This window comes from Opisthorchis viverrini (assembly GCF_000715545.1).
Source record: "Opisthorchis viverrini unplaced genomic scaffold opera_v5_392, whole genome shotgun sequence".
NCBI classification, from domain to species: Eukaryota; Metazoa; Platyhelminthes; class Trematoda; order Opisthorchiida; family Opisthorchiidae; genus Opisthorchis; species Opisthorchis viverrini.
Window position 1 is genome coordinate 314,805 of NW_008752052.1, and position 13,604 is coordinate 328,408.

Below are 13,604 nucleotides of genomic sequence, written 5' to 3' on the forward strand. Positions count from 1 at the left end.
TTGCTCGGAAAAACTTGTCTACGTGGATTACCCGAATATCGTCCACGTACTCCAAGTCGGTTCGAAGATCTTTCTGGATGATGGACTTCTCAGCCTTGTTGTTCGAAGCAAAGGTTGGTTTCATTGTGTTTCTTTCGATTGTTTTGTTGCCTTTGTTCAGACAACTACAAAGAGTAACTTTTCGTGACTCGTTTTTATTCCTATGTGAACGACCGTGCAACAGGTCGATCAATGGACGGGGGACGAAAATTTCACTGCAGGCGGAGGTACTTCATTTCACTTCCCATAAATATCCTCCAAGTCAATTCTGCATTCCCAGTATGATTGACACGAATCATTCAGGGTGTTTGCCCCTAATCTTTCGATCACTCTCCTTCATAGTGTTGTCCAATGAAAAAACTTCCAAACTGGGCGGAATTCACGACGAATTCACCCAGCTGTTAAGCAGGAGCTATTTGCAAATCCGCACTCTCTCACCGATAGACTGACATACCGACCTTCTTTTGGCACCAGCAGCCAATGGAATGCTTCATTGGCGTTCCACACTGCAAGATCATATGGCCTATTGTCACTAGCCATTTTTTGCCTCACCTATCCTGTCTCTGTATTCTCGTTTTTCTTGCTAAATGTGTTAAATGCTAGACATCAAACGGGCTTTTTCCCTCGGTTTTCGCACCCCATCCAATTAAATGTGTTCGCTCAGAATAAACCACCCGCAACCCGAACTAGTCAGTTTTTCAAGGACGGAAATACCCCCGGAACGTTCACTTGCAAAGATTGAGTACGCAGTTGATGTTTTTCTCCTTGGTTCAGATCCCCTTCAGTGATTCAAGGCACGCTAAGTAACCTAAATAATTTTTTTTATCGCACGGTGTGCTTCACACCTCCAAATTGTGAATTGCTGCTACAATGCTGGGTGGAATCGAATCCAAACTTCATGCTTGCAGACCAGCCAATGTCGTGTTAGATCAGTTTATTCAACTGAGAAATTGTGTAAGTTCCGCTTTACTGGTTCAAGACGAGATCACTTGTCGAATCAGAGAAGTCATGGGAGCAATTACCAACCTCTATGGCATCAAAATGATACCAGTTTGACGCGCAGATGTACGAAACCTCACGACGCTGGCCACCGAACCATTGAGGAGTCTGGCGGGATTATCTGATCAACAATGTGAAGACCAATGGTCTTAGGAAGATGGGACTCTCCCGGTGCTCGCATCTCATGAGTAAACGTGACAGGCATAGGTCATTATTTCCAGTCTCGTAATTTCTTCAGTTCACATCAATGTTTTGCACCAGTGGGAGGTCTCATCAATTAACGGCGTGTTCTTTTTATGCACTGTAACAAGTCCATAACAAGTCACTTCCCTGTGTTCTACTTTTCCAGCCCAAGTTTTCTCAGCTCTAAGTGTCTTACGTCATTCTGGTCTTACTTATGCGGTATCTCGTGAGAACTCCGCCTATCTCTCCTATCCCCACAGGTCCGGATTTCTTGGACTGTGAAGTGGAAAACGGTGGAAAGTTGGGTTCACGCAAAGGGGTAAATCTTCCCGGAGCTATGGTCGATCTACCTGCGGTATCGGAAAAAGACAAGGCAGATTTACGCTTCGCTATTGAACATCATGTGAGTCATTCTTGGTTGTCAGTTTGCTCGTTGATTGTTATAATCCTCCAGGGAAAAGACGAAGAGAGGTAGCTTCTATTCGGAGGTATCTCAAATCAGGTTGTGGCTGATGGAGCGCGCTGATATTGACCTTGGAGAATTACCTGATTAAGAGCTACGGTTGTTTTTGAACTTTCGTCGGTTGCCTTTCTGTTCATCTTGCCTAGCCCGCATGTCCTCTCAGCTTAGGCTGGCTCCAATCGCGTTAGCATCGTCCCATACGCATTAGCTTTCAAATTCTCCCTGTCAACGTCGCTCATGACAAACCATATCAGTAGCTAATATTGCTTCATTAGCCTTCTAACTTGACTGTGCACTTCACCTAGAGGCATGAGGGTCTATCCAGAAGTTTAATTGCGCCCAGTCATTGTTCCTGGTTGTTACTGTAGCCGAGGGTTCTTTCTGTTTGCATCTCATTGGGATCTTCGAATTTGCTGAGTTTGTTCAACTCACAGTTTTTTTTCGAACCCCTATCCCATAGGTCGATATTGTGTTCGCATCGTTTATTCGGAATCCACAAGCCGTGATAGAGATCCGTGAACTGTTGGGTGAGGCTGGAAGCTACATCAAGCTCATTGCAAAGATAGAAAATCACGAAGGTGTTAAACGGTAAGTTCATTTATTTTGTCACGTGACTTCGGTTTACCGACAATCGGAGCTGTTTCGACTCAGAAACCATTTCTGATTCTGAAGAGAACCACAAGTGTCGACGATTGGTCGCATACCTCGACTGCAATTAGGACAGAAAGTTTCATGTTTGCTATGACAGCTTTCACCAATAACTTCATATGAACAGGCGGTGACCGGTTGGCTCATGGAACATGTGTACGATGTAGTTGAGCCAATCTTTAATCGCACTTTACTTGAACACATGCGCTTCATGTAAGCGGCCAACAACCGCACGCTTTCGCTGTCATCATCATCATTATTATTATTATCAGCTGTAATAACCGCCTACTTGTCGTACAATGGTTGTAGCTGCCACAGTTTCGTTCACCAATGACTCGGGGAGGTGGGGTAGGTAGCTGCGTATTGGAAGCGGGAGCTGATAAATTGGTGCGTAAATACAGCACTGTCAGTGGACTGTCAAGTGGGTGGGCTTGAAAGAGAGCTTGGATGCACGAGCACCATTGAGGGCGCGACTGAGCCATGTCTGACAATGCCTCTAATCATTGATGTACCCCATCTCGGGGCCCCATCCAGGAAGACGGCAATTACCAGCGCAGCTGAGTTTGCTGGTAATAGCTTTTATACTTCGCTGTCAAGTGATTGTTTGACCGCCCCTGGCTCTCTTCCACCCTTCATGTGGTTGTCGAAAAGAGCCCCTTCGAGGAAGTTGGACGACTGGCATACGCAGCACGTGGCCAAGCAGCGCAACTTGTGCAGTGTGATCATTTCATCCATCGAGAGTGAGTTATTTCTCCCGCATACCATTTGACGTACTTCAGCGTGGCTTATCCGGTGTTCCACCAGATTCGGGTAATGCTCCGAAGACATCGATGGTCAAACACTGAAAGTCTTTTGACGTCCTCAGCGCGCACCGCAGCATTCTAAACCCCTACCCTTGACGGCGCAGCCAATGTCACGCTGTACAACATAACGACAATTTTCTATGTAATCTCAGATCGTATAAAGCGTACAAAAGCGCCACAACGACCCCGTCGTCAAACCGAGAACCCTTACTCATTTATCCCATCATGTGGTCGGATATATAGAAGCCCTGGTTGGCTTCCTTTTTCTGCTGAGCCGACTGTCTTTGCGCGCTCGAATTATGTGTTTGCCATCCTGGAATTGACTTTCCCAAGGTTATCCGTTCCTAGGTCATCTCTGACAGTTCACAAATCCTGCCTGACCTGTCAGTTTTACCGTCACATTTTTTATTCTCCCCAAATTGATAGTTCGCCATATAATACTCTGGTGTATGATCCAAAAAACCCCCACGGGTTCGTTCTTATTGGACGAATAGCTTGACATCTGCGAATGACGTACACAGTGCGTACTATCGTGGTTAGTTCCGTAAATAGATTGCTAATCTACCGTACAAATAGCGTGTAAATGCACTCGAAGGCGTCACGATGTTGTACTGCCCATGGTGATCGATTTGCAGAAATGTATTGTACCTTAAGACCGTTTGGTGGGGAGATAGACACACTGTTTGATGGCCAAATTTAAAATTTTCAGACTGAAGTACAGCAAAATGCACGAGTTGGTAGATTCAGTGTGGTGTCGTGGCGAAAATGTATGTGGTGGATACGCACCTCATGGAACTTGGTCTTTTCGATCTAACCAGGGACTGCCTGTCATTACCATCCTGGCCGTGGTCCATCATTTGAGCAAAAAAATATCTGGTGCACCCAGGTGCTTTGCCGGCGCAACTAGAAACCATACCACCACCGTTTGTCCATACCACTGATTTCGGTACTTTGTCCATTGGGAGAATCCGCTGAAAGACTGACTTGAGACAAGGGTAGAATCAACTTTTCCTTCGTTTCCACTAGGTTGGCAGGTGAGTCCGGTTGGCTTGCCGGACAGGTTTACTCATCGTATAACGTGACCCGTTATAACGTAGATTGTTAGCTCGAGATCCCAATGACCCCATGTCAGTTGGGTTCAGTTCAGTTTGAAACTAATTGCCAACTATAGACCCTGTTGTATTGTTTGACAGTGTAAACGTGTTGCAATCAATGTCTTAATGTTGGTAGTTTGGGTGAGTTTATTGGTCGATACCCAGGTGGGGCGGTTAACCTGTCCTCTGGGTTTGGCAATTGGCTTGCCAGCCTTTCGTCACCGTGCTAGGGAACACGGTCATTGCGCGAACTGACTGATATCGTGGCTCAGCTGAACAAAAAAACACAGTATAGTGTGCATCTTCCGTGGCGTCAAGTCCTTGGGCTGTTATTCCTATCCAATTCCTTTATTAATAAATAAAAGCAAACGATGGCGAGGTAACATCAGAAGCACGAATTTACTGTATCTAACTGTTTTATGATCACAAGGCCACATAAGCTGCTTCGAAAGTACAGTTTGCCGTTTTTGGCATCTGTGGGATAACTTCGTATCGGTGGATGACAGGCTATGCATAATTGACTGCAGTTGTATCTGGGTATCCTTTGAGTCACACACAAATAATGCGGTTTTTTTCGTATAAATGGACGCGTGAGATTATTGTACACATCACCGTTCTCGACGGCACAATAACGGTTTTGAAAGATGCATGAAACGCATACAGACCAAATCCACGTCTCGTGTCTCTATTTCGTTGTCAGTATCACCAGTAAGCCTCTACTCAACATCTGGTGACTAGTTACGGGCTGTGAGGATCAGAGAACTTCAGGAAGCTTTGTGGGAAACTTAGGAAAAATTCCAGACAGAATTTATGACTGTATGATACGAACGTCGAGTATTCCGCGTCCTCAAATTTGATGAATTTGCCTGCAAACAATCATCGTAAACCGTCCAAGACCGATAGCGTGACCGGTCCACGACGTCTTTAACTGTATCCGGTTTGGGCATCTCGTAAAACATCAGCTAAAACACATATCCAAGAGTTCGATAGACGCCTGTCTGACGATCCCTAGCACGTATGACTAGATTCATGTATGTGGGTTTTCGACAGCCTGGCTCTATTCTTGGAAATTCGCAAAGCATGCTGGGTGTGAGACAGTCTTTGTGCAGCACATTCAGCTGGAGAACGTCATAAGCGAGAGATTCGCTTGAGTCTCCCGTGAAAACCAATTGATTTGCAAATGAGTGTATTTGTCGAAATCAGTCCAATTTGAGTTCAAGTAGAACATAAGGTTGACGGAAACTCAAGAACTGCGCCCATCTGATGAGCCTCTCGTGGGCTGTCGAGGAGTTTTCAGCAACCTTATGAGTAGTGCATTACAAAATACATATGTTTCGCGATATCTCAAATATCGTAGCGACTGAAACACGAGGCGGCCTGGTGCAACACATTCAGTTGCCCGGAAACGAGAGATTCAGCTGGGTTCCGGGTGAGTCTCTCGAAAAACCAAATTAGTCTGCAAATGAGTGTATATTCGCTAATTTCGTGCAATTTGGTCTCAAGTAGAACATAAGGTTGACAGAAACTCGGGGACTGTGCCTACCTGATGAGCCCCAAGAAAGACGAAACCCGTCGTGGGTTGTCGAGGAGTTTTCAGCAACTTTATTAGTAGTGCACTACAAAATATTGCTAAGCTAATTAGCAATATACGGCTACTCACCTTGCGACCAGGCCACACTGAACAAAACTGGAAATCATGTACTAACTCGGTTTTTAGGGATGCTAGTTAAGCGGGTAATCACTGTGATCGGTCTTTTTTCTGAGATATAAAGGTGTTCCAGACGCAAAAATAATCAGCCTTCCCAAATTCGCAGTTGATCGCATATAGAAAGTAATTTAGTGGAAAAAAAGTCTGCCTGAATTTCGGTCTTCGTGGTATTGTGTTAAAAAAAATAAATAAATGAAACAAGTTACATGTTCTTACATGTATTTATGTGTTTGAGGACACTTCTAGTTTACCTTAGAGATCGTGCTTTTGAGAGATCTGTTGCAAAAACAGGACGAGTGTGCGTGATCGATGCGTTCGGAAGGATTTCGATATAGAGATAAGCCCCGTCCAGGAGATGAGTTTCACGTCTCCTAGGAGCGGACGAGAGTCACTAACTGGGAGAGGAAATACGACACAGGAACAGGATGAGCTGAAAGACGAGAAACAAAACTACACCAGTTCACATGTAACATTTGGGGAGACCCAAATCGGCCTAGCCTCTGTTTAAAAAAGGGATCCTCTCCAGCATTGCCGAAGACCTCCTGTTTGAGCCACCGAAACTGAGGTGGAGCTTTTCAAACCACTCCGTGTTAGGGAGCGTGTGTGCGACAGCTGATATCGGGATATCATTTCAACCGATTGAGAAGGATATATTCTTGAGGGGTAGTCGTTCAGAAAACGATGCCCCCTACTGACCAGTGTCAGAGTGGGCTGCGATAAGCAGATGTCAACATAACTAGAAAGTCTAGCCGAGAGAACCCGTTGACTGGCTCTACTCCCAGGATAACAATGATCTTTTCGTGCTGTAACAATCTATCATGACTTCTTTATTGTTAAAAAGAGCTCGTGATAGCTCGGCGGTTGAGGCCAAAACTTAATTTTCGGAAGGTCCGTGATTCTTGTCCAATTCCTCTATCTTGACTGTCCCTGTCTAGGCTTGGGCAACCTGACAGTATCACAACCCTGATGTTCCCTTCGGGTAGCACAGCAGCTGGGTACTTTCGATGTCATCCTAATTGATACTTTCTACTTTTTTGTCGTCCCTGAATGTGACAAGAAATAGTTCACAATGCGCTCGCTGTTTTAGCAGTTCCCTCTGATGACAGTGTTGTCGCTGTTGGTACCCCCATACTGGCACCGCCATAGCCGCCAAACATGCCTTCTTCTACCTTTTGAACAGTTTCAACGAAATCCTCGAGGTTGTTGACGGAATCATGGTTGCTCGTGGTGATCTTGGTATTGAAATCCCAGCGGAGAAAGTATTTTTGGCCCAAAAAATGATGATTGGTCGTTGCAACCAGGTCGGGAAGCCGGTCATTTGTGCCACACAAATGTTGGAATCCATGACCTACAAACCCCGACCGACTCGAGCCGAATCAAGCGATGTGGCCAATGCTGTTCTGGACGGAGCCGATTGCGTTATGCTATCAGGTAAGTCATGGATACACAGTCACCGTTCGGTTTCCTTGGCAGCCTTCATTCCACAGAAAAACCCAGTCCCTTTTAAGACAGTACCAATGCTTTATGGGGTCTTTGTGTCGTCTACTCGATGACTTATAACATCTGGAACTAATAAAACCTCGAGATCTGTGGAGCTAAGCAGGTTCCGTTGGACAAGTTGGCTTTGAGTGAAACGAAATTTGTTCCCCCAGAGGATTAGGAAACCAGGGGTGTAACAGGTAAATAAACTAGCCCAGCGTAGTCGCATTATTCTAAACACATGTCTGCCACACTCTGGAACTTGTTCTGTCAATGTCGACTGAAAACCTTTGAGAAGTAAGTAGATGGAGATGGGCTGTTTGTTCTTCAATTCAAAGCGGTTAGAAATCGCATTGACAAAGTGGTTTCTTTCATGGCGAGGGAGAAACCCTAGCAAATCGGAGTAAACGAATAAGTTTTTGAAACGATCGGAACAAGTTTCGCAGTGCAGCAACTGGGCAAAATCGTTGGATGGTATGAAATTCGAAGGTTGCACTCCACCGCGTACAGACTGTCTGGAGAAATACCTCAACGAAACGCTCTCTGTTCTCGTTTTCTCGACACAGCGCGACTGGATGAGATCTCAAGGCGTTCCTTTTGATTCGCATAACGGACTAGACGTCTTCTTCCGTTTCTCTTCAGAAACGCTATTCTTGGACTCCTCGTTGAGGATTACCTGGCTGTTGAGAGTCTTGCCGTGCCGGTTATCTGGTCCAATGAGCTGGCTTAAAAGTCGCCATGACTAATATTCCGTTTTATCGGACTGTATTTTGGGGAATTGTTCTCTTGTCGTTATCAAATTAATCAAACGCGAGCCGTCACGTGGCCTTTACTACTTATCCGAACTACTGAGACCGAGTCGTGGTACGTCAAATTCACGCAGTTACCACATATACGACACGGTCCGAAAGCGTGGAAACTTAAAATGGACTGCCCTGTTTTACATTACCCGATCATGTCAAGTTGATTGACTGTTACGTAACCATTCCAGCTTTGCAAAACTGCCAATAGCTTTCGAATAGCTCGATGTTAATTTACCTGGTTGCACACAGTACAGGCAAACGCAATCGTGACAGGCCAGCCATGTCTGAACAGGACCGATCGATTGTTTGGCGTTTGGCAATCGTTCCTGCAGCGCAATGGTTTGCCCGTTCCATGCATCAAAATCAGACCGAATTCGTTATCATCGTCATCATTGACAGCAATACAGTGGCAATACGCTGTCATACAACCATGAGAAATTGGATTTGTGATTTATCATACCATTTAGAATGAGACGCTGACGGATGGCATAATCGCCATCCGCCCTCGTTCGCGGCCAGGTGATCTCCGACTTCGGTCGTTTCATTCATCCTGTTTGTGGTTTTGTTTTTCACTTGCGTACTTCTGACGGTGTCCGAACTTTCGATTACGTAACACGCTTGTATTTACGCTCGCTCGCTAGGTTCACTTCGGATTGTACACCTCTATGCCATCTTGACTCGTATTTTAACACGTCCCGAGGTTGCTTGCACGTCCGACAATACGAAATTCGGATTGTACACAACTATCACGGGTTAACTTTAGACTTGGCAATTCACCATGGATCTCTCTGCTTCTCGTTCGGATTGTACACAACTATCACGGGTTAAATTTAGACCTGGTAATTCACCATGGATCTCTCTCTGCCTCTCGACTTCCCCTGCCTAGTCTTGGACAACCTGGCAGTACCCGAGCCCTCGTGCTTCCTTCGGGTGGCATGGCAGCTAGGCACCCGAAAGGTGTTACAGCTGAACGATTTATTTATTTATTTATGGTTCATGTCACGATTATTTGCCTTAGCCATTGTCCACATAAATTTGGACCGTAGAGACACGGACAGGTGGACTTGACACCTGTCTGGTTTTCTCGTTTTTTCTCATTACATAGCATGACTCATCGTGCAGCACCACAAGGAATTAAGGGAGCATTATGCCAACCACGACTCATTAGCACCCACCGTTATCGCGATGCAGAACTCCTGCCAGTGGGACTGAAAGCTATCAGCGATTTGGACGGATAGAAGCAGTTTTGAGTAGTATATAAAATACCAGCGGTGCGACTGTCGTTTGCGCCGTAAATGGTCCGATTTATTATATCAAAAATCAGCTTGGGAACATAAACACTCGAAGCTTCCATGTTAAGCGTCCCTGTGCATCACATATTGAACACCAAAGAAGCATCACTAAAGGCAACCCCTTAGTGCCCATAGACACTACCGTTTTTCCACGGAACTCCCTCTTCAACCGACTAATCCGTTCTAGCTCATAAATGCGGCTTATGCGTTGAACGGAGTCTGTTCCAAACTTCAGTAAATGAAGATTAGAGTAACATGAATTCTCCGTTTCCTTAGTTTTCCCCATGGCCAGAAGTTTTATCGATCCGTGTGCACTTTACAGCCTTCCTGGTTGACCTTAGCCTTGAGGTCATCCGGAATTGTAAGTCGTCCGTTGTTTCCGCCTTGACCTTGCACACCTGAACGACAGGAGGAGTTGTTTCGCCTGTCGTACGGATCTTTACAGATTTGGTGGTTGTAGCAGTGCGTTCGATGTTTTCCCCGAACCCAGTTGGATTGACGCGGCCTCCGCTTTCAGTATTTGTTTAGACCTTGTGTAAGGCTATGCGGAGTTTTCCTGAAGCCCCATAACAAGGGTCCTTGAAATTGGGTATTCTCTGACGAAACGACCGCGTGTTAAACTTACAGATCGTACAATTTTTCGCGTCATCTGCTTCTGTACTCAACGTGTTTGTGCCTGTCAATCCCGAAGTATGCATATCACCACCACTGCCAGTCTACCAAAAGCTAGACACACGCTTGTGGCCAGATGCGTGTTCAGACCAACTTTAGTCACTTCTGGATTGATCACCGGGTGCATCCACGAACGGTGAAGTCCGTACCACAGCCGATTGCATATGCTTTTCGTGAGATTCTAAACGAACCAGCTACCGCTGGTCGAACAAGTGACCCTTGACACCGTTATGTGGCCTGTACTTCGTTCTACTCCTACGGTGAACCGCAAAAGATAACGTTCGATAATACTGTGTGGTCTGCATAAGTCCCATCTTGATACGCTCTTCTCAGCTGCATTCCCACCCTTTTTCGTATTCCATGCCAGTCTGCCGAAAGCTTAAAGCTGAAACTACAGTCGTAATTACGTTGTGAGCTGAATTCATTCTGACTCCGTAATCGGTATGAAACAATTTGCATCTCCATCTTTTCACCACCGACGGACAATGTGGGGATGAGGAATAACAGTCGGCGTGAATTGATGCTGTTACTTTAGTGGCAGTGCACAGCCTGAGTTCTTTTTAGGGGGAAAGTTTTGACTGAACGTGTAGAACAGATATTCGAATCCCATTCATGATTGTGATGAAAACTGTGGACAACCTACTGTCGGTTTCGGACCCTGGAGGCTCTTCATGTGGGCCCAGCCCCTGAATTTCCGTCAAGCTTATGTTGGAGTAGGTGCTTATGTCGTCTTGGGAATAATCAGCAATGCGCTTCTGGTGATCGACTGTTAACGTGAACCTTCTGCTAGGCGAAATCCCGCACCGATACCACTCACGATTAGGCACTGCAACGCCCATGAAGCCTATCCCGCAAACAATTGGCCAAAATATCGGTCTGCTCTCCTGTCCAACACCGAGGCGAGCTCTGATTGGCTGATAGTCCAGACCCAATGGCCAATCACGATCTTGTATCACCAAATGCGGTTGCTAGTGCGGCATCCAGGGGATGTCAGAATTTCCAGTATTGTCGCGGCATATAATTTATACAAATATTCTCGACCTGGTTTTGGACGTTAATATACGTTATGCAAATTTGGGGTTTTTTGACGGGAACGCTAGCCCGGAAGATTCACACCAAGAACTAAGCCGAGGGAATACTTATTAGTTTCATGCTCAGCTTATAGACTGGTTATTTTCGATGGCTAAAGAAAAAGAGCTTTGTGAAGTGACTAATCCATTGATTTGAAGAAATTAATGTGGTCCACCCTGTATAATGGGTGGCCTGATTCTCGCGAAAGCTATATGACGCACATCTCAAGCACTTTATTCGACTGCTGCAGTCTTCCAGATTCACTGATGGTTGTCTGTCAAAGCCTCCGGTGGATTCAGTTATTTTCGATGATTTTTCGCTCTCCAACGACTGGAGGCATTGCAGTGCTTCGGAACAACCCTGCCCCTCATCTGTTTGTTCTAGGATCACACTCTTCATTCGCTTCACGGAGATTTTCTAAGGGAGTTGAGGGATTTCAAGGGATTCGGCCTCTGGTTTCGCTCGACTTGGTACGAATTCAGCAAATAAAACCCTTATATTGACTAGTACCGCACTCCCTGCGTTCACACGTTTGGCCCCATTATGGACAGGAAGTTCTGTCAAACTTGTGTGGTTTCCAACTACACCGATACGGATTAAGAATGTCAGTGAAGTTGGCAAGCACAAATCATGTGACGTGAGTGGTATCGGTCACTGCGATTAGTTCAGTTTCTGCTTATTATTCGGGATCATCGCTACACCTGAAACACACACCCATGCATGCTGTTCTACCCGATTCATCGGTACTGAGTACTTAACAGCCGACAAACGACGAAGTATCAACCAGTGATTTTGGGAAGCCTGTTTTTTCGGTATGGTACTCCCTCTTTGTCAAAAACACCGGTTTTCCTTGCTCTAAATTGTTTGGAGTGGCTCACCAAAACTGATGCCGTGACCAAAGAAAACTGTATTCCAACTTCACATCACTCCCGTTTGAACAGTCGTTCTCCTGTCCTGACGTAATCATTCTGGCGAGTCCACACCGAAGAGGCGAGCACCGGACTCGAGTTTCACTTTCATTAGAGCTCATCACGTTTATGCACAACTATGACCAGCACTACAAGGGAAATTTTGTGCAATGCTAGATTGTCTACCCTTTTTCTTCCAGGTGGTAAAGGTACCAATGTATCCGTTCGGGAAGGCGTTCGTCTCATCGGGGCACTCAAGCTTTTGTCGTATTGCCTTTGCTATGGACTGTGGATCGTACCCGACCAGCAACCTATGCTGTGTCCACTGAGTCTTATTTGACCGAGGCGCACATTTTGGTCACCTTAGCGAAAGGTAACCAGTAAAACCGCCCCGGTTTCATAGCATATACTGAACTAATGACATCTGCAACACCCGATAACTGACTGAAATTCAGTCAGGTCGCTTCATCTAGCAAGCGAAACTAGTTCAAGGTCACCTTTGAAACTGCGAACCACTCGTAAGGTGGCCGATTAGGTTCCGCTGAGGTTGCTGAGTGGTTATTTTGCTGGGGAGGAGGATCCACATACAAAGCCGATTCATATAAACCTTCTCCTTGAACACACTTCAATGGCTTCAATATCTAATGAAGAGGGGCTGTTTATTTAAGGCGTAAAAAACTAGAAATGGTTTTCGAAAACGTTTGGTGACAAGTGGCCCAAGTGGTTAGAGCGCGAATTTACTGATCGGAAGGTCCGTGGTTGGAATCCGATCTCCGCCACTCGACTTCCCCTGTCTAGGCTTGGGCAACCTGGCAGTATCCCAGCCCTCGTGCTTCGGGTGGCATGGCGGCTAGGCACCGGAAGGGTGCTACAGCTGAACGCTCTCTCTTCTTGGTGACAATCGGTAGATTTATTGCTGGGCAACGTTTCGCTTTTGACACAAAAGCCTCGTCAGGCCAAGTGACTAGATTCCGAGCTAGGTCGAGATTTAAGGTGGAAGGAGAACCAATCAGCTAAGTCAAGCTAAATCTCCGTTGGGTGTTGGCCGAGGGATTTTAGTGTGCTAGAGTGGTTGAACAAGTGTTGGGTCGGTGGGGAAACCTGTGTTTGGGTCCAGCCTAGGGTCTGGTTCTTCTGGTTCAGTTCGTTTGATGGTTCCTCTTGGACTTCGTTTGAACCTTCTGTCAGTCTGTATGGGTGAGCTAGTGTTAAGATAGTTGTGTAAGAGGCATGCTGTAACCTTTGGTCGGTTGGGGTTTCCACCCCCACCCCCGGTTTTTTCTAATGATCCTTAGTGGATTGACAACCACACCATCACGTGTCAACTCGGCTTATCTAAGACCGCTTTCCATATGCTCGCTAGCTCCACACCCTCGATTCTATTCACGCTGTGATGCTTAGTGATTTCCACCGCCTCGGCTATCAGCCGCTGTGGTGTGAAT

General features: G+C 46.0%; 1 protein-coding gene across 1 annotated transcript in view; it reads left to right on the top strand.

The window, feature by feature from the left end:
- The window catches only part of T265_15233 (hypothetical protein), a gene marked incomplete at both ends in the record, with an annotated part of 37,348 nt that overhangs the window by 16,534 nt on the left and 7,210 nt on the right, over positions 1-13,604 (top strand). The window contains 4 exons of the mRNA XM_009177128.1: positions 1,482-1,624; positions 2,145-2,272; positions 2,867-3,072; positions 7,084-7,368. Of these exons, the coding sequence (XP_009175392.1) occupies positions 1,482-1,624; positions 2,145-2,272; positions 2,867-3,072; positions 7,084-7,368 (762 nt within the window). The remainder of the gene's footprint in view (positions 1-1,481; positions 1,625-2,144; positions 2,273-2,866; positions 3,073-7,083; positions 7,369-13,604) is intronic.